Here is a 24,418-nt window from a genome sequence, read left to right on the forward strand (position 1 = left end):
CATTTCTAAGGGGTAGAAAATGTAGGGTATTTGCAGATTGGGAGAAGTTTGGGTGGGGTCATTACTTTGGGAAAACGTACAATCTTTCTGTCACATTGTTCCCAGTTTATGGATCCAAACCCTATCACTGACCAGGGCTGAGCACTGGCAGAGACAGAGACTACTGGTGGGAAAGAAAAAGTGAGAAAATGTTGAGAGGGGGCAGGGGAGAGAATCTTAGGATGTGGACACAAGATGCACAGGATTATTCCAGTGGAGATTCTAGTTTCCAGTGTTAGGCTTCTTCTGAAGAAACATTCTTTAGAAATAAAGCCCTCACCTGTGGATACAATATACTTTTCAGTTAAATGAGAAGAAACAACTCTTAATGAGTCTGATCAGTTTCTGAGGGGAAGGCCTCTTTACAGTGTCAGAGAATCCCAAACACGGTCATGGCAGGTGCTGTAGAAACAAGTTTCTGTGTTCAGCAATCAAAACTATAAGTGCATGAGTGGAACCATCTTAGTGTAGAAAACCAACTCCAGGCCGAAAGAGGCATTTATCTTTATGTATAAGTTTTAATTTGCCTTTTAAATTTTCATTTTCTTCCATTTGCAAAATCTCATGTTCAGACTGATTCATTCTAACTTCAGTGCAACAGTAACACCAGATACCAGTAAAGGCAAAGAAAATGCTGATATCTGAAGTCATGATACGTTCCATTATAACTTCAGTGAAGCAGGAGTTTCAAGGACAACTTTGGGCAGGAAAGAAGAAAGACATTTTAAATTGCAAAGGAAGAGATTTCTGCAGCTGCTGTTGAAGTCTATGCTAACTTTGATTTTCATTTTAGCTTAGCGTTTCAGCAATATGGGCAGAAGAACATTTTTAGGAGGCAGAGCAAAATACAAAGTTGCACATAAGAAACTGACTGAAATAAGGAGATAACTTGCAAAATCATTTTGACTCATGACTAGCTATTTGTTCCCAAATTATAAATCTGTTACAAGCAAGCAAGGAAGGGAGGATTTAACATTTTGAAAGTTTTGATTCACTAGTTAAATTAGAAGTGTGCTTTGATTATGACACAGCTCCCATTATACTGAGGATGTTTAACCCAGTGAAAAATTAAGTAGGAAATTAATTCTTATGAACAAAAATTAAATGCTTTAAAATATCTTTAGAAGTGATGTATCATTTTTACACCCTAAGTGTCATCTCATTCAAAACACTGGCAAGAGAAATACAATGAGATACATTTTCCCAGCAGTGCAAATTTCATAAGAAATCTCTCCAGATTATGTGTTCCTAATTTTATTTGTAAAATACTTATGGTCTAATTTAACTAAAAATTAGATCTACATTTTTCTTTTCATCAGCATTAGCCATTTACAGTTTCTGGTAAAAGTCATGAATTTTTACAAAATGTCATGTTCTGACTAGAAGAGACGAACCAATACAACAACAGCACTAAAGGCCAAAGGATGGAATCTAGAACTAGATTCCTTATAGTGGTGCGAAATAAAACACCTTGCCTCTCATTTGTTACCATGCCTTAGCTCTTGACATATATTCAAGGCAAATATTCACATATCATAATACAGGGTTTACTATTCTTTTTTATTAAAAAAAGAAATATCCAAATATGGGACCCAATTCTTTTCTGCCTTGCACCTTGTGTAGTCACCGACTCCTGTGCAAAGTAAAAAACACTCACAGTGCTTTATATCTACACTAAGACCACTCTGCACAGGATTAAGTCACTATACACAAAAAAAGATGGCAAAGAATTGGTGGAGGGGCCGTTGTGGACAAAGAATCTAATTAGAGAACTTACTTCAAAAAGAAAGAGAACAGAGTCCAGCTCCTCCCTTTGTGATTTATTCCCTAGAAAACAAAAAAAAGAATATTGCTTGTTAAAATAATATGGCTTGTTAATCCAGAAATGGAAGAAGCTGTTTCAAGTGAACTTAAAGGTTCTGAGCTGAATTATATTTCTTTGGCTTCCATGCCAGCACAGAAAATTATAACCCTATACTCCAAAGGCCCTCAGCCAGCAAAATCTTACCATAAATGCTTATTTCTAAACATGTACCTAGTAACACTGAAATGCCATTGTGTTAAAAAATTGTTAACAACATGTAAATATTGGGACTATACAAAATATTTCAGTTAAATACATATACAAATATTTGCAGAAATAGGGCATTTATTCTATAACAAAGTACATACCACATTTACTAGAGGTGTGCAAATTGGGCCCTAATCAATCCGGATTCAGATTCAGCCCAAATCAAGGACAGTGATTCGACTTGTTGATTTGGATCACTCTTCCTGATTTAATTCGGCTGAATCTGAGTTTGAAGATTTGATGCCGATTCAGAGAATCAGTGATTCGGGCATAACTTTAAAAGTTTTTTCTACGTACCTTGAGGTAGCAGGCATGGCTTGGGAACACTGCGATGCTGAGGTAGATGGAGTGTCCCACAGGAGCGTGGTGGGGGGGGCCTCCACGTGTTCGGCGGCAAACCCGGAAGTGGACCAGAAGTACTTCTGGTCCACTTCCGGGGAAGGGGGGTGTGCAGGGAGTCCCCTTTGTGCTACCTGGCAGACCTGGAAGTGCTTTTGGTCCACTTCCGCATCTGCTGCCAAGCATGCTGGGGAGCCACCCATGCTTCTGTGGGATGCTCCATGTGCCCTACCATCGCACACTCATGAGCTCCTGCTACCTAGAGATATGCAGAAAAAACATTTAAAGCTCTATGTCCAAATCTCCGAATCTTTCCGAATCAATTCAGAGGGTCCTGATTTGATTCAGAGAGATTAAAGGGTCCTCTGATTTGATTCAGATTTGGAGATTGAGCCACCAAATGGGGCTGAATCTCTGCTGAATCAAATCAGGAACCGAAGCTTTGCACAACCCTAATGTTTACTTGAATCCAATATAAATTCTTCTCTACTCCAAATCAATAAAGCCTAATCTTAGATTTAAATTCCAGTTTGAGGCAACTCATGCAGCAGAGGCAGCAGCTCTTGGTGTGGGGAGGGGGCAATGGAGACTCATGTTGTGTGGCTTAGGGGGTACCCTCCCCCCCCGCCACTTACCTTCAGTTCCAGACTCTCCAGCACTGACCCAGCTGGGCCTGGAGTTGCCACTGCCTGGCCGAGGGCACTGCCACTTACTGTCTCAGAGCTGCAGTCACTGAAGAGAAGCACTACAGGGGTGGGAGGGAGGCTGACACAGGCATGGCAGTGGGGGGACAAGCCAGGCACTGAGACAGGCATCAGGAAGGCAGGCACAGGCATGCAGGGGAGAATCAGGAGGCAGGGGTCTGCCCCTCCACTGCTTTCCCAGCCACAGGAGTAAAGAGTATACATTTAACATGATGCCCAGGAATTAGATTCTATACATAGAAAGTTATAACAAATGTATTATTTTCTTTGTACAGAATCTAATTATGGGGGGTCATCTTAAAATTGAAGTAATGTTGGATTTGGGTAAATATGGTACATCTATATAATGCATGATTTTTACACCAAGACATAATGTGTTACATTTATTGTGAAAGTGTTTTTATTAAGAACTGAAAGGTATTTTAAAGTGTAATTAAAAATTGTAATAAAGTGTTTAAATCAAACAACTGAAAATTAAAACCATTTTTGTGATCAGATCTGAGTTTCGAGTTCTGCTTTTCTTCTTGTAATAATCAACAGTATCACTCCTAACTGAAAAGAGGTTTGTCCCTGCAAGCACTGAACACCAGAACATACCAATTAACAGGCTTGTATACTAGAAATATTTAAGCACTGGTATAGATCTGCCTATAAAAGTGGCAGGATATATCAATTTTAGGAGTGTTTTTAGGGTTTGTTTTTTTGGAGCTATCTAACAGTCTCGACTAAAATTTCCTATAATTTTCTGTCTTTGTCAGATTTTTAAAATTGGCAAAGCTTGCTAATTTTCACTAAGCTAATTTTTTATCACAAACGCATCTGTTTCCCTCAATGCTAATATATTTTTTCCATAGTAACATGCAAAAAAATTTAAATCTGCAATAGCTTCTATCCTGACTAGAAAATATCAACTGATTTTTCTTAACAGTTTTCTTAACAATTTCTTTGTTTAAGACAAGCTGATTCAAACCCTTAGGGGAGAGTTTTTTAATTAATTTATAAAAGGTATTAAGAAAACATCCAAAGGTCATTTTATGAAGTTTACAAAGTAAAGCTTAACTATCTGAAAACTTAAATTTTAAATGCTGTTTATAGTAAAAAATACTATAAAACAAACATGTTAATTATTACAGTTCAAGAAGACTATGAATACAAGGAAGTATGGAACCCACACCAATTAGATTAAAAAAATTCCAGTTATTACCATTAAAATGGCTAAGAAACCCTAAAGGTTCAATAAGAAAAAAAATATTTTTTGAAGGAAAGCTTACCTTTTTGTTTCAAGCTATTTTCCAGTGTTATGAAATTTTCATAGAAGATAAAATAAATTTGAGAATAGTGGATCTCAAAAAATTGTTTCAGGTCACTCCCATCCACATTATCTTTAAAAAAAAAAATTGAAAATATAAGGTCAAGACAAAATAACTTAAATACAGTGCAGGTCTGAAGGCAGTAGTTTCTCTTTTATAAGTTTATGGCAAAGGACCCAGGATGAAGTAAAATAATAATACAGGACACTAATTCTGGACCACTAATATTTAAAAATGCATATCAAACCTATTTTTCCACTCCTTTCTGAAAAAGAACTAAATAAAAGCTTGAAACACATTTTGCCATAACATTTATAAAAAAATTAACTGAGGCACAGAATCTAAATCTTCAAGATGTATCCACAGTAACTGAACAAACAAAGGGCATGGACACATGTACAATCTGAGCCATTTCACAAGGGGAACATTTCAAAAGGCCAGCAGATGTTATGTTCTACTTATTCACATGCGAACAAACCAGGAATGAACCGAATGTGGTAAAACCACTCCAACTTAAAGCAGTTTTGCTAGGTTTACTTATATATCGTGTTATACAGATCAATGACAGTGATTCAGTTATAATTGCGTTCCTATTCCTATTTTTTTCTTCAAAACTAGGTGGCCAGGTTTGAAATTTAATCATGGATGAGTTTTGTCCGCTAATTAAATTCTCTACCATTTTTTGATTCATCCTTATTGAAACATTTTACTCCATAAACCTGGACCAGGGGAATAACTTGAAGAGAGACAGTACAATTGGTACTTTAAAAAAATCAGACTTGAACATACAGTCTTTGGCAGCAAGTTCAAAATGATGAAGGAAATCCTATTAATTTAGTAAACTGACATGAATTCCATAAGCGCAGAGCACCCAGAATTACTCATGTCAAAGTATTCACACCACCTCCAAGTCATAGGACCTAAATAATTTATATATGTTTAAGGCAGCTTTGGTCAAACACTTCTTTGCTTGTTTATCCACCTATTAAATACGGAGAATATGTCCTCTCTTCAAAGAAAGTAAGGTTGTTCAACTTTTTTCTTTATATCATGTATTGTAAAAATGAATATTATTGGGTGCTCCAGTTTGAAGAGACAGGGAGGAAGCATTCTTTCATGCACTCTGCCACCTTCTAAAAATGCCCATTTCATTGCACAGTACTAGTCTCTTGAAGTCTCCGAGAACTATATTTCCATCACTAAAGAAAAGCTCCTTCTGATTGGTTTATATAAACACATGCTGATTGACAGCTAAATATAGTCATTATACTCAACTTGGTACTTTCTGCTAATTAGGAAGATGTACTGATTCATTCAAGCTTGCCAAGAACTTTTTTCCCCCAACTACTCAGTTGGTCTAATATAATATATCACATCTAAACCTTGCCTACTGATTCACAAACATTCATTTAAACAGTTGTATACATCAATGAACAGATACTTAACACAAGAAAAATTAAGAATTAGAAAATGGTAAGCACCACATTCCTTATTTACCAGTTGATAGGTTTTATCTGCAATTTGTGCCAATTTACTTGCTTTAGGATGAAAACTAGAATTCGATTAGACTCAGAAACACAGCATTTTAGAATTATTTATTAATTACATTAAAATGATCTGAGAACATGCTGGAAACACAAGGCTAAATGTTTAACAAAGTATAAATTATAGAAAGTATTAACTGCAGTTAGTTAGTTAATTGATTGTTTTGGTCACCAGTGTCCACACATTCAAAATGTAGTAGGTGCTTGGGATTCTTCAAGAGTGCCTCTGCAAATCAGGTATATATATGGTACAGAACTTGCTTAAGCATTTTTGATAATCCCTATAGACACCTTCAGGCAGAGAGCTGCTTTAGAAAATCTGGTTATACATACTTCAAATGTTTAGTTTTACTAGATCTTGGTTTCTTCCCAGCTGGATTTTTAATCTCAGATTAGACTACGGTGTTGTTTCTGTTTTGGCTTTTTTTTTAATTTTTAAAAGGAACCATGCTTCAGGTAATTGAAGGCTACTATTAAATCCCCTCTCAGTCTTCTCTCCTACAAACTAATAAGTCCACTTCCCTCTGCTTCTCCTCAGAAGTCATGTGTGCCAGCCCCCTCGCCATTTCTGTCACACTCCATTGGACTGCAATTTGTCCACAACTCTTCTGTAGTGGGAGGCTCAAAACTGGGCACAGTACTCCAGATGTGGCCTCACAAGTGCCAAATAGAGTGAAGCAATGATTCCCCACTATCTGCTGGCAATGTTTCTACTAATGCAACCAAGCATTCCATTAGCTTTCTTTGCAACGAGGGCAAACTGTGGGCTCATAATCAGCTTATGGTCTACTGCAGGGGTAGGCAACGTTTTATGGCCAGAGTGCCAAAAAACACCATAATGCCTACCTCGAAAGGTGCTGGAGTGCCAGCATGGCAGAAAAAAAAAAATGAGAGCAAGGGGTACATGGCAGGATGCCCTCCTTGTGCCCCTTGCCCCCCAGCCCTACTGCCCCTAGCCCTGCTGCCCCTTGCCCCCCACCCAAAGTCCCTGCCCCCCAGCCTGGGGACTCTGGGCAGCTGCAGCAACCAGCAGGCTGGCTATAAACAGCTGCACTGGGCTCATCACCTCTGTGCTGGGAACAGGGGAGAGACTGGTGCTGTGCTGCCTCAGGCCCCGCTGCCTCAGGCCCCACCCCCACCAAGGCACACCTGCATGCGCCAGTGCAGAACTGGTGCTAGAGCCTGGTGCAGCTGTTTGGAGCCTCCCGACTGCAGCTGCCCCGGCTCTGGGGAGCTGCTGCCAGCCGGGATCCCAGGCAGCTCACAGCAGGCAGCCGGGATGCTGCAAGCCCTGCTGGGAGCAGCCCGGTCTCTGTCGCTGGCAGCAGCTTCCTGGAGCCAGGGCTGGCTGCAGCGTGCCAAACAAAATGGCCTCGCGTGCCACTCGGCACATGAGCCAGGGGTTGCCGACCCCTGGTCTACTATAACCCCAAAGATCCTTTTCTGCAGAGCTGCTGCTTATCCAGTCAGTCCCCAACCTGTGCCAGTGCATGGGATTGTTTTGTCATAAGTGCAGAACTTTGCACTTCTTCTTACTGAACTTCAGATTTGTTGTGGTCCAATACTACAATTTGCTGAAGTCTCTGAATCCTAGCCCTAGCCTCCAGCGTACCTACTATTCCTCCCAGCTTCGTGTCATCTACAAATTTGCTGAGTGTGCAACTCCATCTCATCTCCCAGGTCACTGATGAAGATATTTAACATTCCACTTGATGCCGGTTACCAATTACACATTGAGCCACTGATTACTACTACCCTTTGAGCCCAACAATCCAGGCAGTTTTCTATCCACCTTACAGTCCAGTCCATTCACCCAATCCATACTTCCTTAGCTTGCTTGCAGGAATGCTGTCAGAGACTCATCAAAAGCCTTGCTAAAGTCAAGGTACATCAAGTCCACTGCTTTTCCTGTAACCACAGAGCCAGTTGTCTCATCATAGAAGGCAATCAGGTTGGTCAAGCATGACTTGCCCTTGGTGAATCCATGCTGATTTGTTTTAAGCAATAATACAAAGATTAATCACAGAACTAGTGCCACGTGCTACAGTTCCCTATACTAAAATGAAGAGACTCTTTTCTAGTTGCTATTAGGATGTTTCAAACAGATGAATGCATGTCACTTGGGATTTGTGGGCTTTTTGTTGTTGTTTATGTGCGAGTGTGGGGAGGGGTTCCATTTTTTGTTTTGTTTTTTTTTAAAAAGAAAGGTCTGTGCTATGAAAACAATCTGCCCATGGAAACTATTTTACGTGCCATTTGTTTCCTACAAATGCAGGTCTTGAATCTGGAAACTAAATGTAATTATTCCTCTCTATGAATGCCTTCTATTAAACTCAACAGCTAGCAGAAAACAAGGCTTCCATTTACAAGATTTCACATAAAAGAGATGAGGTCATAATAACTTTCTCTTCTTTCCAAAGGAGGGGAAAAAAAGGAATTGCCTCATCAAAAAATAAATTATATTTTATAAATAGACAGCAGATAATCACTCTGAGATTTGTGTCATTCTAAGATAAACATGCTGTTTTAAAACTACATCCTTTTCCTTCCAAACTATTTAGTTCCTAAAATTCTTCTGCAGAGAACAGAGAAACAATTTGCAAGTTTAAATAACAAAAGGGCACTCCACAGTAACAGAAGCTTTTACTGCACCAGTGCCAGAAAGTTTCAATATCATTGAGGTTCCTCTGAAATTCTGCGTATGAGCTGTCAATCCCAAAGCAAGAGCTCAACTAATATTTAAAAAAAAAAAAAAATGTTAATTCCCTTTCAAGTCTGTGTGGATGCCCACAGCAATGAAAACAAAGAAAGTCACTGATGATTCATGGTTTCATTCTGCTCTTACCCGAATAGGTGTGATTTCTCTCTCTCAAGTGGAGCTTTCTCCAATGGAGAGAAGAGCAAAAAAATAATTGTATACTACTACAATTGGGAGATTGGGATAAATACATAAGGATGGTTTTGTGATAGCAGTTGTGAACTCATTCTGTCCTACCTGGACCAACACAAGTTAGATACAGGGGTGGGCAAAATGCAGCTCGTGGGGCCTGTAAAAAATTAGAAAATTAATATTTATCTGCCCCTGGCTGCCTGTCACACAGACCTCGATGGCTTAAGAAAACTCAATAAGCAGCCCTCCACATGAAATAATTGCCTGCCTCTGAGTAAGAAGCTCTACAAAAATGTTATTTTCCAATTAAACTTTCCTAACTAAATGAAGTCAATGGTATTTTTCACTCTTGGTTTCTTATTTCATTTGCTTCTCTGTCCACATCACCACTAAATTTGTTTTACCCTCACTGAAAGCCCATTTCTTCTCAGTTGTTACAACTGCTTCAAACTAATCTTTTGCCATCATGTCAATGTCAAAGGAAAAAGATGGAGAGGGAGTTGGAGCAGGAGCAGGAACACACTTCTCAACGAATTACTGATGAAGAGTTGCTAGAATGCCAGGAGCAAAAAACACAAATCACTTTCACAACTAGCTTTTGATGAAAATGAAGCCATGGACTCTACTTATGCAAGATAAAACTCAGGCTTAAGCTCTTTCAAAAAAATCAACAGTGAAAGTTTTATTCATTTTCTTACCTGAGGTTAAAGAATCCAAAAAAACCATTTAGACGGTCTGTATTTTGATATGAACCCCTAGCTTGCAAATTAACTTTGAGAATGTTCATATAAGAAAAATCCATTCAATCCTTTTGTTACCTTCAATTTGAAGAGACTTGTTAATGTGTGCCCTCCCCCCAATGCTCCTGTTCAGTCACCACTCCCCCGATTGGTCTGGCTGCTGCTGACTCCCCCTCCCACCTGCAACTTTTGCTTTCTACTGATGACCCAGGGGGCAGTACATCCCAGTGCTGGGGGAGGGTGAAGTGAGGAGGGGACCTGCAGTGCAGCCACAGGAGCAGAGATGGGAGCCACCCACACACAGGGTATAGAAAAGGAGAGGATGCCTCCTACATGGAGGAGGCATGGGAAGGGAGGGGGAAATGTAGCCCAGGTGCCCATGGCTTGCACTCATGTGGCCCCTGACCACTTTGAAGCTAGACAGCCCTGATTTAAATTATGTTTTACTGATCAGCTGCTCTCATATTTACTAAAAATGGAACATGCAACAGGCATCTAATAAATTCAACAACCTAAGGACTGAAATCAAAGGAAATCTGACAAAAGCATGAGAACCATCCTATCAGATACCTTGACCTTATTCCAAGTATCTCTTTGATGCTAAGAATTCATAATACCAAGCTTTTTCTCTAGTCAATGACCGCTTATTCAATCTACTAGTAGAGTTTGGCCAATAACCCATTACCATTTGGATCCAGTATTGTAAACCACTCTGTAATTTTCTTCTTATTCCCTATATAAAAACATAATGCACTCATTACAGATATTCAAGCTCAGGATCTCTAGTATAAAACCTGATTTTTAAAAAATTACCAGAATTTGGAAATTCGTCTTCATATTTCTTAAACTCAAAGCTTAATAAAGAGAACTGCACTGCTGCAAGTTTACACAATTGTAAATTAAATCCTAAATTCTCATTCTACCTCCTGGAACAAGCAAAACAAAATGATAAAAAGAGAAGCTAGGTTCTTAAATCTTTTAAGAACCAGAATAGACAATACTTTTGTTTTTGTTTCACTTGCTTTCCTTATATTTTTCCACTGCCTACGAATCTGTATATCACTCAGTCTATGTCCACATAGTTAGAAGATAGAGTAATTTAGCCCAAACCTGTAAATTGCTCAAGTTTGTTGGATTTCCTTTTGTGTTAGGCTATTGTTTCATGTTACACTTCACACATGCTAACAGCACTTACAATGCTAGTGCCTGAGGGTTAAAGCAGTAAAGCACCTATTAAATGCTACCGTTGAATAATAAAATTCTGCCTTTTCAGTAAGGAGTATTTCTCAATCATATTACCTAGCATGTTGAGCTAACATTGGACTGCTCCATGGAAGTAATAAGATTAGGAAACTCCACTGGGGCGGTGAGAGGTGGGGGACAACTAACAAATACTTGCCGGGCTTCCACTCACTCTCCCATCCCACCAAAGCCAACCTCTAACACCGTAGGTCCTACAGCACAGTTAAGAGGCTGGGAACTCCAAAAAGTTGTTTGCAGCCCAGGCCCCAGCCAGTTGAAGGCACCTGTGCACTGCAGGGACTGGGACCAGCTCCCATACAATACCACAGTCACTCCCAGCCCCCATGCCACACAAGAGCCTTGAAATGTCCAGCTCCCTGCCCACCTTACCACACCAGAGCCTTGAACTGACAAGACTTCCATAAGGTGGTGAAATGGGAATCCAACAAACAGCTGTTTTTTTAGCTCCCAGCCTCCTTACTGCACCAGAGCCTTCATCCAGTTCTGGTGGGATCCCAGGGCTCAGAATGAGACTCTGGTGCAAACTACAATCTCTATTTAGATCTATATTTAGATGATAGTAAGCATTAAAGTGCGACTGCTCAAACAAACTTTCTAAATCTTATTAACGCTTAGTAAGATCTAAATATAATGTGCTAAGTGTAATATGTAACAATAACCTTTCTTGTAGGTGACCTTATTTGCTTACTTGAAATGCTTAAGTAACTTTAAAAAAAAAGAAAAAGAGATGGGCTGTCAGTAGATAAACTAAAGAGAACATTCTAGTCTAATTTAAGTCTCGAGTCACAAACAACTAACCCACAGAGTTTTATTACCAGTTCTGTCCACAAAAAAAGTATATATTATATAATATATATATTTTTTATGGACAGAGCTGGTAATAAAACTGTTGTTTAGTTGTTTGCGATTTTGATGACTTAAGATTAGGTTAGAATGCTACACATATATACTTGCAAATTTCCCATCGAGAATGACAGAGGGGAGGGACAGAGACCCACTGCCCCCTGCCGCTTCGGCCTGGGCCCACTCCCTGCTTCCCCACCGCTGCTTCAGGCCAGGTCTGCTTCCCCCCTTCCCCCTGCCACTTCAGGGCCGCTTCAGGGTGGGACCAGGGCCCACAATGGTAGTCAAGGCAGAGGTCATGTCTGCAGTGGTGGTCGTGGCAGGGCGCAGCCATCAATCAGCCCCGTCCTCTTCCCGCTCCCCTCCCTCCCTGCCAGCTGTTGTTGTGGAGGAGGCGCTCCATCCCCTGGCTCCAAGAAGCAGGGTGGGGGGTGGGGGAAGGGCAGCGCTATTGGCTTCGCCTCCCGCCCCAGTCCCTGCTACTATGGCGGTGCTCTGCCATGTGGGGCAAGGTGAGGCCCATGCTGCGCAGCCAGTACCCCACGCCCCCACCATTCCAGCCCCTCAGAGGAGCGCTGCCATGACAGTGGGGACTGTGTCTCTGTCTGTCCAGAGAACTCTGATTGGCTGCAGAGGCAACAAATCAGAATGCAAATAAAGTGTTACACATAGACAGATTAAGGCTTTTATAAATATTATAACATATACAGCAAAAGCTTTGTTATCCAGCACCCATGGGGGATGGAGGGGGTGCCGGATAACAAAATATGCTGATTAATTGAGAGGCCCAAACAGGCATCTTTGCCAGCACTCAGTAAGGGCTGTGGGGGCTCAGCAAAACTGGAAGTGCCATAGCAGGCACTTCCAGTTTCACTTTTACTTTACAAGCCAGCATGCTGGTTAATAGAGCATGCCAGCTTGTAAGGTGCCAGTTAAGGCAGCTTTTACTGTATATATGGCATTTGTTTATAACATTCTCAAATATTATTTTCAAACTGAACCTTAAATGGCAAGTAAAAACTAAAGTTGATCCTTCTGCAAACACCAAAGAAATATTCACTTGAGCAAGCAAATATATTCTTGTAAAATGTTGTTCTGATAATTGCTGCAGAAAAACTACCAGAAGTTAAAGCCTGAGATGCTAAAGAGACACACATGTGAGGAATAGTCACTTTCCTAAATTAGAATAAATGTTTTAAAATTACTGTATTTACCCAAATCCAAGACAATTCAGAATTTAAGATGAGCCCATGCTCCCTGCCCCTGGCTGGAGTAGAGCCCTAGCTGGAGCTAAAGCTGGAGCTGCAAGAGAAAAGTAAGTGGCGGCAGGGAACAAAGATTGGCGCCGGAGGGGGGAAAGCAGAGGCTATGGAGGGTAGGTGGCTGTGGCTTCAACTCCAACTCTGGGTTCAGGGTTGGAGACAGAGCCACAGTTGCTGCCCCCTCCCCTACCCACCAGCTTGTATTTGGATAGTATCACTATCCAAAATATAGCAGTTATGAGACTGTGATCCATATCAAGTCTCAAGCACACAAAACTACTAATACTACCCAATACAGGAGGAAAAAGTTACCCATCTTAGTTCCCACTCCAGTGGACTACCCTTTACCAAACAAGATTCTGATATGAGATCATGCATACAAAACCACCAACAACTGTACATAAATCAGTATAAGGCAAACATCCAGTACGAGCACCAGTCAAGGGGAGCTAGTGTTGACATGCAACTTGCCATAGAAACATTCAGTGTAAGACTAGGTTGCTATATTATCCTGAAATTTTTCTGATGTATGCAAAGCCTCTGACAAATATCACTCCCCTGTCAACAGCAGTTGGAACCGATATCAAGGGACCCAGCACAGATGATCAGACCAACGGAGTAGGAAAATTTTCAGCACTGTGCAAATTAGACCTGAACTTTGCACTGGCAGCCAAACAGGTCTTTTATTCAAAAATTTCTCTAGTGCAGATAAAGCTCAGAGAACAGTGACAAACGAACATGTGTCCTGTTTGCACTACAGCTTCCAGCACTGCTATTACCACTACAGCTGCAAGGTACTAATTTTCCTGTTTCAGACGAGACCTTTGCGTCTGCCAGCTGCCACAAAGCAATTATTACTGTCACACAGGTCATAGCATGGTAATTACTCAGGACAGGAAAAAAAAACAAAAGCACAGAAATTCCACAGTCTTACATTTAATTAAATTTCATTGCCAGTCTCTACCATTCAGCTGACTAGAGGTTTATCTAATGGTAGGAACCAGTTTTAGGGGAAAACAACAAGGTTCCTAGTTTGTTCAGATTTTTAGGAAGAATTATCTAAGTATTAATTCTTAGTCTGTGATCCAAGACTCACCAGTAGTCCACAAAGCACTTGATAGTTAAGAGTTAGCCCCACTGTGTTAGTTTTCCTTATTTCCAGTCAGCCATGATGAAGACATCTTAAAGCACTTTATAATATTCTCCCAATATTATTCTTCAAAGTAGGTAGTTACTACTGAAAATGTATTCATTTGCCAGTGGGAGAAGTCTCCCTATTAAGAAAAAGTTCCAACGCTGATCAAGTTTAATAACTGTTGATTTACACTGAAAAAAGTATCCAACCTTACAGTTTTCAGCCTTAAAGACAGCTAAGCAAACAGAAATGTATGGCTTCAAATATCATGCAAGGCCTGCAATTCATAACCGTGAACAGAAACCACCATTGAAAGAAGTTGGAAAGCCACAAATAGTAAGGCTATCTTCCTCATTTATGAAACTGTATCTGCCATGAGATGCCCTGTGTGACATTTTTGAACATTTACAGTACAAAAGCTAAGTGTAGCCTCTGAATTAATCAGGAGCCATCTGAAGTAGCACATCCAGGAGGCGAAAAGGGGTGCAGAACAAAGGCAAGGAAGGGGCAGAGAAGGGGATTGCAACCACATAACTGCACTCCCCTGAATCTGCTCCTGAATAACTATACTTATTGCTCTGAAATATTATCATAATATTAAGCCAAGCCAATATTTTTAATTCTTTAAAAGGAAGATAAAAGCTAAATTAAACGCACTCAACGGGTAAACCATTAAACATTTCAACTACAATGGACTGTTCCTGAGGCAATAAAGATTAAGACAGCTGTAAGGAAATGAGCATTTGTGCTCACATGTAACTGCTGAGACAACATGGCAAAGAAGAATGGGACTTTGTGTGTGTACACACACACACACACACACACACACACTTAACAGGAGAGCTGATCAAGACTACTTTGAAAACTGACAGTCTGGGACCAGACTATACCTAATAGGAGGCTGCATTATCTAGGGGTAACCACTGTATAGGAACCAGTTCTGCAGACCACCACCACCAGTTGAAACAGTATTGTTTGAGAATCTACCTTGAAAAATTCCAGATCACTGAATCTCCACAATGCTGTGTCTGGAACTACCAGTCACTGTGTACAACATTGACTAATAGTCATTTTTGGTTTATGTCAAAGCAAACTACAGGAAATTGTTTTTGTTATTTACCTACATGTTGCAAATATCATTTATCTTAAAAATAATAAACTTGGCTACAATGTCTAATAGTTTTGGTTAGGATTCTGGATAAAGAGTGTGCAGCAATACATGTTGAAATGGGAACAAACAAGTTTGCTCTTTCTTTTAGATAATAACAATACATTAATCCGATTTCCCGTACCCCTTTCCATCATGTCCTTTTTTTCTCCCCAATGCTACTCTTCACATCCCTTCTGGTCAGCAAGGATCTTCACCCTACTAGATAACTACAATAACTTCAGTTTTCCTAATACAACTAAGGCAAACACAACTGTCTTAGATGATGTAATTGTAGTAGATGGTCAGCATGAAATAGACAAGGAGACAGTGGAATTAAATGATTCAGCAGGCCTTAAGAAAAACAACAACAAACAATTTTTTTAAATTAAATATTCCCCTGTCACCTGGCTGACAGCTCCGTTTAGTTTGCTTTCTGGTTTTATTTTAAACCCACTGCATGTAAATCTTGTAGCTTTTCTGCTTCAGCTAAAGAGAACAAGAAGCTGAGGATGGATCAATTGCTAGAATGCAGCTTAAACACTGTGGTTAAAGAAAGTCGGCACTGAGAGACAGGTCCAAATATTCACAGCACAGATAGCAACAGAAATTACCACAAAATGACCATGCAAGTCACGCGCAAGCAACAGTTAACAGAATTTCGTAACAAGAAAAAAAAAAAAACCAGCATAGCCATGCATTGGTAATACTACAATATTCTTGCCCTCTGGCCTGCCGTTCTAATACTATTTACATAAAAATTATACAGTACAACCTCATTATAACAAACCATATTTATAGAACGCTCCCCATCCTTTTAACAATCCTAACAGCAGGAACCAATCTCTTCATTATCATGATGTACAAAAATGACTAGCCCTATTATAGAGAACAACCTCTTTTAATGAACTTTCTTTCCATCCCATGGGGGTTCATTATAATGAGGCTGCACTGTACTGAAATACCATCATGCTAATCCTTTGAGATCTTATGTCAATATCTTTATTCTTTTTAATTATGCTGAAAACTCTTTTGGGCCATCTTTCATTTTCTATGGTGCGCAATTAAAAAATAGAGAACGTGTACAGTATATTCCATTTCCATGCAACCCAGATAAGTGCAGGATTTGCTTAACTATATAACCCAATGCCAGCCACAATTTGCTGCCTAATGCTTCCACTATAACAAACTTCCATTCTCTGCATATCAGTTAAATTAACACATTTTCTAAGTGCACAGCATTTTCAGCAACACTATCATCTCTGTAACTTAATTGTGCTTGTAGAGTACCTTTAACTGTATCTGTCTACTTTATAACTAAGTGGATATGTCTACAAGTGCAATTAATGCATCTGGATATACTTTGGATCAAAATAAGCCAAAGTAGACTAATTCTGATGTCACCACCTATACACATGTTTAAGTACAGTAATTTACTGCACTGCTGGATACTTGTATCTGACAGGATTATCCAGCAGCACATTAAATTAGGTTACTGTGCCCTAACTGTCACGCACGTGTACATTATGATGCCTTACTGGGCAACAAATCAGTCTGCTTGCACAGTAAAGCATCTTGTGTAGATATGCCCTATGTATGCTATTCAGGTACTCCAGAAAGAGTGAACGGGAAGTACCTGTCAAAGGGCCACTTATGCACAGACCAGCAAGGTACTGTCCTTCTCTACATAAGAAAGTTTCATTTGAAACAGTAATCAGGAGGCAGTTTTGTGCAAAGTTGGATCATTCTGTCTAAATTAAGTTCAGAGACGCTTTTGATATCTTTCTTAAGAGACTGTTTTTAACTTAATACAAGTTTCCTGCTGAAAAGCAACAGGCTAACACTAACAATGATAAACCCTTCCTTGGGGGTCAGTAGCAATGATTCTCAGTGGTAAGCAGGAAGGGTGGGGGGAGGTTTTTGCGCAGGGTGGGGGTTGCAATACAAGTTTCCTGCTGAAAAGCAACAGGCTAACACTAACAATGATAAACCCTTCCTTGGGGGTCAGTAGCAATGATTCTCAGTGGTAAGCAGGAAGGGTGGGGGGAGGTTTTTGCGCAGGGTGGGGGTTGCAAGAGGGGTTGGATAATTTCTTCTTTTTTTTTTTTTTTTTTAAAAAGAAACAGGTTTGTTAGCGATCCTTGGCTGCTTTCTGAAGACCTCAGCATGTCAGTGATTTGCAAGCTGAATTCAGTATCAGAAATCATCAGTTAGTTATATCCCATGTCTGCTTTTCCCACATCATATTATATGCTCTGAAAACCAAAACATGAATCTGGTAGAACTCAATAAGTCAATTATAATTCAAATTCTCTCTATTGCAGTTTCCACTGATATAATTTCCAAACAGTATTTTAGGACAGTGGTCTCCAAAGTGAGGTATGCAAGATGATCCACTGGGGTGTGGGAAGAAAATATTAGAACTTCTATTTATATTTATTTTTTATCTAAAAAAATAAGAAAGAAATTAAGCTTTACTAATATTTAATATATGGATCAACACTGGCGCCCTCACTCGGTCCATGTCACACAGTCATGTGTCACATACAGTATGCAAGGTATCCTGAGGGAAGAGTGGGAGTTCCACATACATTAGGGGCGCGCGCTCAAAAATTTTTTTACTGATAAGGGTGCGCGATCAAAAAAGTTTGGAGATCACTGTTTTAGGATATTAAACATTCTACTTCAAGAGACAGGACATTTTAAAGGAATGATATGAAGATTAGAATCTCTATCCCTAGAAATTTTCAAGAGGAGGATATAGACAGATATACTGGGATAGCTTAGTTAGGGATGATCCTGCTTTGTACAGGGCTGGACTGATGACCTCATGAGGTCTCTTCCAGTCCTACTTTCTATGATCCTATAACTTACAAGCCTATCTGTACATTCTGTATCATCTTTGCTTTGGTTCAGAGTCATCAAACTTCTACATGGGCAGGGGCTGTACCCCCTGCAGGCTGCACCAGCGGATGTCACACAAAGGCCACACAAGGGTAAGCCACAGACCCCCTGGGCAGCCGGCCCTATGGGCACACACGCCTGCACTATTCACCCACATGGGTGCTCCCTCTCCCCCACACTACACCATGCACCTATGCAGCCTGAGATTCACTGCACTTCCCCCTCAGGCAGGGGTAGGACAAAAGCTGAAGGAGTGAGGGGGATCCCACCGACTGCAGCCATTGCTACAGCCAGAGCGATTGAGGAACAGCAGCTGGGAAGTAGCCTGGGGCCCCTTGCAGGCTGCATGAGGCCCTGGCACCAACAGTTGGTAAGCCCTGCTTGGGTTTGCAGATTTATCATGCTATACAGAGAAGCATATTTTTGTTACCTGCTGTGTTTACCTAAACAACAAAGAAAGCCAGCAATGCTTTAAACGTTACCAAAATCCTTCACCTGGAACATTCACTAACTTTCAGTGCCCTCCTGGCTCACAAAAATGGAAAGTGAAAAAACAGAGCAACATGTGCACAGATAATGTGTGCATACCCACAAACCAAAATCTAATTCATGTGTAAAATTGCCGGGTAGCACAGAATGGCTGCTTAGTTTCCTCTCTCTCTCTCTGGTAGACTAAGAGGGAAATATGAAAAAAAAAGTTGCGGGATTTTTTAGAAACTTTAACTGTGGGAGAAAAGGAATAATTTAAAGGACTGCAAGACCCGCCCATACTCCTTTAAAATATGTTCCTGCAAGGTATTTTTATATAGCACACACTTAAATCATTAGAACAAAACACAATTCCTAATGTTGCAATTTTTTAGTTATGAGCTTCCCAAAATAATGATTTAACACAAAGCTTGAAATTCCTATTTCATATGTATATTTTATATGAGGCAGATATGATTCTTAAATTTATGTCCAATGGGAAAAACCCATATTTGAAAGTCATGTCTCAGTAACAGGATTGCCTATTCCAATTCACTGCTTGGCTGCGTCCAGACGAGCGCAGCCATGCAATATGTTTAGCTGTTCTCCAGATACCCAGGGGTCAAAAAAAACCCACAGAAAAAAAAGCTGAGTGGTGTACACGGTGGCAATGTGCGCCACCCAAAGCCAGAGCCTGACTCCCTAGAGCCACACTCCACTGCCAGCCAGGCTCCATAAGGTAGGATTGTCACTGCTGTAGCCCAGGGAGGCCCCTAGGTAGAGGCTGCTGGGACCGCCCAGTGCTGGTCACAGCCTTCCCTACCCCGCCCAGGGCAACTTGCCACGTGCCAGAGTGCACGTGCCACAGGCATTCCCCAGGGACAACTAGTGGCGGCACAAGGTGTGCCACCACTACTTGTCCCTGGGGAACCAAACATCCATGCACATCTGGACAGGGCCCTTGAGACGTTTTGTGCAAGTCATGTTTTTAACATGATTTCCTTAAGGCTATGGTGGAGGAGGGGAAAAGAAGGGAGGGCTGTGATTATATACCTCCATCTTATGAAAAATTACAAGACTGACACTGTCCAGGTCACTCTATTTATTGGATTCTTAATGTCTTATTTGAGAATCAGAGAAGCTTACAACGAACAGTGGTATATGGACTCACAGCTAACATGTAAACTACAGGTCCAATCTATTGCATAAAGAAGGCATGTCAGCTCTGAACACCACAGAAATGTAACACACTAGTTATAAATAATGAATAAGGCCTTTTATTTTTCCCACGTGAATCTGGCCATAAAGGTAGTGACTGTTGTCCCAATGCCTGAACAATATGGGGTCCAATTATCTCAGGATACAAACACATAGTACATTACTCTAAAGTTATTTGACTTTGTTCTGAGGTAAAAGTGGATCAGAAATGTGATCTCCAGCCTTACACGGACATGAGTCACTCCATTATCTATATGCTAACATGTATTAATCTGGTGTGTCAGCCATGAGTCTGTTCTCCTGGTTTGTTTCATTCCAGAATGGCCATTTGCTCAATGCAGGTCAGCTCCCCCACTGACATACTGAACTAGCACAGAGAGCAAGCCTGCAAAAGCTTATAGGTCTCCTGGTCATAGGTCTGCTTCATACTACTACAGAGTATCATCCCTAGTAAATTACTCAGGGTAACCATAACGCATGCTTACACCATTAAAGATCACCCCTTCTTCCTTATGTCCCAGTGCAGCACCCAAAGACATTCAATAATATATTGATCTGAAAGGTGCAATTACAAGGAGCCACAGGTAAGGCATCTTCACAGCCGGAGTCTATTAGCAACTTGGTACATGAGTCCCAATCTGTCCCTTTTCAGTGAATGGTGCAAGACTTTCTACTTACTTCCCTAATATTTCACTAATTACCTTCATTTTCCATTTTAACTTTCCCTAAAGGTTAGCTAATTCAATATTGCAAGCGAGGGTGAGAGTATATACTGCCTAATACAGAGAGACTTTAAAAAGTATGCCCATATTTCAATGGGACAGGGACTCAAATGCCTGTAACAATCTATCACAACTGAGATCCTTACAGTGGTTAGTTTCCATTATCACATGCCAGGGCAGATCCTGGACTTTACAAGAAGTGGGCACAGGAGCAACAACAAGCGCTGCAGGATTGGCTGCACCCAGACTCCTGCCCTCTCCTCAGAGGGTAGACAGACTGTGCCAGAAAAGGAGCGGCATGGACTTTTTTGAATCCTGAAGAAGATAAGAATTCCCCCCTTTCCATACCCTCCCTGCTCAGAGGCACATCTGCCCTCCTCCCCTGCCTGCCATTGCCAGTGTCCCCACTGTCCCAAGGGTGAGGGGAGCTCAAGCCCTAATTCTGCAGAGCTGGGTGGCAGCTGGGCTCAGCCTGGGACAGTGGCAGCAGTGACAGATGGGTCCCCCTTGCTGCCTAATCCACCCAGGTGTCACCCACCAGTTCAGGAGCAGACATGGGGAGGGGGATGCTGCCTGCCCCCCCCCCACAACCACTACTAAGGGCTGAACCCAGCCCCTGCACAGCCCAGCTAGAGCAGAACACAAGCTCCCCTCATCCCCAGCACAGCATACACACCAACAGTGGCAGGTGGGGGACTGAGGAATGGAGTGGATGGGAATGGGCTTTGGAGCACAGAAGGTAAGTGGGGGGGGGGGAACACGAGGATTCTTACCTTCTTTGTGACTAAAAAAGTTCCTGGCCTTCCTGGCTGCTGCTTCTGCCATGTAGTCAGAAAGCAGGTTGCAGCCTCTGGATCCATCTCTAAGCCATGCAGACTTTTTCAGACTCTGGATCACATTCTAATAGATATGTCCACTGGATCATTTCCTTTCCTATTCATGATCACCTGGTATCTTTGGGGAAATTAATGCTTACATAGATAAACTTGTAAAAGGAGAACTTATTGTATTAAATATTTTAAAGCAATTTCACAGATTAAAAAAAGGAATAATGAATGTTGTGTGCCCACCCAACCCTTAGACACTACAGCTTAGGATTCCAGCTCTGAAAACACAAATACTTCTGCTTCTTTTGTTATAGGCTAAGCACTAGAAAAATTCCACATGGCTATTCTAACAGATCACATTTTAGCTGTTTAGAAGCACAGATGACTTCTAGATACAATTAATGTTTTTTCCTCCTGTGGCCACGGACATTATATCTGTGCCTTTCTCCCAGCACAAAAAGAGAGCCTACAGCTGTTCCCGGGGTTTCTTGTGGAAGAGAACCAGGTCGTCCACAAGAAGATTCTACCTCTTCCATCCAGGAAGATCTCTCCCCTCCTGTACTAACTTGAATGGCTGTACACTTCTTTCAGGTGTTGATGACCCCTTTATACAAATCCTCTGTTCTCCTTCCCTCCCATCAAAGGAGAGGAAGACAGAGCAAGCACAGGTTCCTTGATAGTTCAACCAAGGGTGGACTGTCAGGAAGCCCAGTAGGATCCCCAACATGGAAAATTCCCCCACCCCTATCCAGCTACTCATCTGACCCATGGGATGGGTGGAGATGGAGGTAGGGAGGGAGGCATTCTCCTGCAGCAGGAATCTTCAAAGGGCTTTGGGAGAGCTCTAGCCCCAGGCATCTGCCTCCCACTCATGCACTTCTCTGGGTTGACCCAGAGGAATATAGGGAGAAGAGAGCAGTTCTCATATAGTGGGAACCCTGGGACTGTACATCTCAGGGATCTAAAACAGTGTTTTGTAGATTTACAATACAATTCCAAAACTGTAGCCACTCAGATGACAGCTATACTCAAACCCCAGTCCAACCTACTACACAGACAACAAGAAGACTCAGGCCCCACTCTAACCTCGTGACAAGGACAACTGAATCCCTCTGGTCATCACTTACAGCCCCCAGCTTGAATACCTTATACCAGGGATGGTCGACCCCTGGCACACATGCCACAAGTGGCACAGGCAGCTGCTTAGTGTGGCACACAAGCCCTGGGTACTCAGTAAAGGGAGGTGCTGGAAGAGAAGCAGGGGGGCTCAAGACTTTGGTGGCATGGAGCAAAGTGGGGGCAGAACACTATTGGGAGAGGAAGCATCAGATGTCACTGCCAAGAGCCCAGTTAACACTTTCCAGGTCCCACAGCAGCCATCAGAAGTCATGGCTTTGGATTCGCACTCACAACATAAAACAGCAATGGTTGAGGGGATAGAGAATGGGTAACCAGGTTCTTGGTGGTGACATCTCTTGCAGTAGCATCCTACCCCTGCTCTGTTCTTTGTGGTGTGGCTGTGGCCAGAGGCTTGAGCCCCCCTGCCTTCATTTGAATACCCCAGGGTGCAAATTATCAAGTATGTTTCAGAAGCAGATATAAGAAGGAAGGAATCAGTGCTGCATTTAGGAAGGGAGTGGGATGTAATGCAGCAGGCCTGCCAAAAACATTGGCCATTGTTGCTTTAGATCCATCATTAATGAACTCTGACCCCTACTGGAAAATTACAACCATCCAAAGATCCTGGCACAGACTAGCTAATTTTAGTTCTCAACAAGCCACCAGGTCTTAATACAGACCCATATGCCATCTGTGCCCCATCCTCAACACAGACCGTATTATCACTAAACCAAGCCACATTAATTAGCATATCTGAGATTATTCATCTGCTCCTCTATCAACATCATGTATGCCATTACCAGTATACAGTGCCCTGCTGCAGCCAATATTGAACAGACTTATCTGAAGGAATGAATGGAAGCTGATTTGATATCAATTCCAGAAATAAGCAAAAGCCTGTGGCAGAACACTTTAACTTCCCTGGGTGTTCAATCACTGACCTTTGAGTCAACAGTCTTTAAACAAAGTGAAAAAAAAATGTAAAAGACCAATTTAAATGCAAAATTGCAGAACAAGAAATTATCCACAAACTCAACTGCATTAACCATGGGAGTATGGGTTCTCATCTCACTGCCTGAACTAGCTCTCAACTCCACTGGCCCCCAAGGTGTTAGCTGCCTCATTCATCTCAACTGATCTAATAAACCCACTCTCTCTCAGCAACATCTACTCTGCCCTGTTCCCCTCTATAAAAACTGTTTCTTTTCTGCCAGTCCATTCACAGCATCTAAGTAGGCTGTTGTATTTGAAAGCTTTTGCCTCTCAAAACCAGTGTTTACAGACATGCTCCTAGAAGGAGGGGAGGTGGGTGCTTTAATTAAAGCAGCTCTGAGAGCCACTCTAATTAAAGCACCCAAAGCATCATATGCATCAGCATCCCTGTGCTGAAAAATGGCGGCAGTGCACTTTAACTAAACCTCAATGAATTAGCTTTAGTTAAAGCATCCCTGCTGCCATTTTTCAGTGCAGGGATGCTGATACATGTGACACTGGAGTGTGCTGCTGCCCAATAATTTGTGTATACACACCATAAGATGCCACCTTGCTCTACCTTCTGACTGACTTCAGACCTACCTCTCCAATAGATTTGAGTTAGTAAAATCACTGTAGGACAGTAGGTTATCTTTCTGTCCTTCTTTAAACACTGTTATAAACATGTCAAGCATCAAGTTTCGCAGAAAGAGTGCAGTGTCCTAAGAATCACACACTTTGTGCCTTCCAAAAATAGAAAAAGTCCACATAACATCAAATTATAGGGTCAGTTGTCACTGATAACAAGATCAGACCACTTAAATATAGCTTTTCCTAAAACTGAGTATAACGTGTGGGTTATTTTGTACCATATGAGCTGCCCAGCAAAACCACACAGCGC

General features: G+C 41.4%; 1 protein-coding gene across 1 annotated transcript in view; it reads right to left on the minus strand.

The window, feature by feature from the left end:
• The window catches only part of RALGAPA2 (Ral GTPase activating protein catalytic alpha subunit 2), a 357,121-nt gene that overhangs the window by 328,677 nt on the left and 4,026 nt on the right, over nt 1-24,418 (minus strand). Inside the window, exons 2-3 of the mRNA XM_019544076.1 lie at nt 4,425-4,535; nt 1,817-1,866 (exon numbers count right to left, since the gene is read on the minus strand). Of these exons, the coding sequence (XP_019399621.1) occupies nt 1,817-1,866; nt 4,425-4,535 (161 nt within the window). The remainder of the gene's footprint in view (nt 1-1,816; nt 1,867-4,424; nt 4,536-24,418) is intronic.

The sequence above is a fragment of the Crocodylus porosus genome, unplaced genomic scaffold (genome assembly GCF_001723895.1).
Source record: "Crocodylus porosus isolate Cpor-Errol unplaced genomic scaffold, CroPor_comp1, whole genome shotgun sequence".
Classification (NCBI taxonomy): domain Eukaryota; kingdom Metazoa; phylum Chordata; order Crocodylia; family Crocodylidae; genus Crocodylus; species Crocodylus porosus.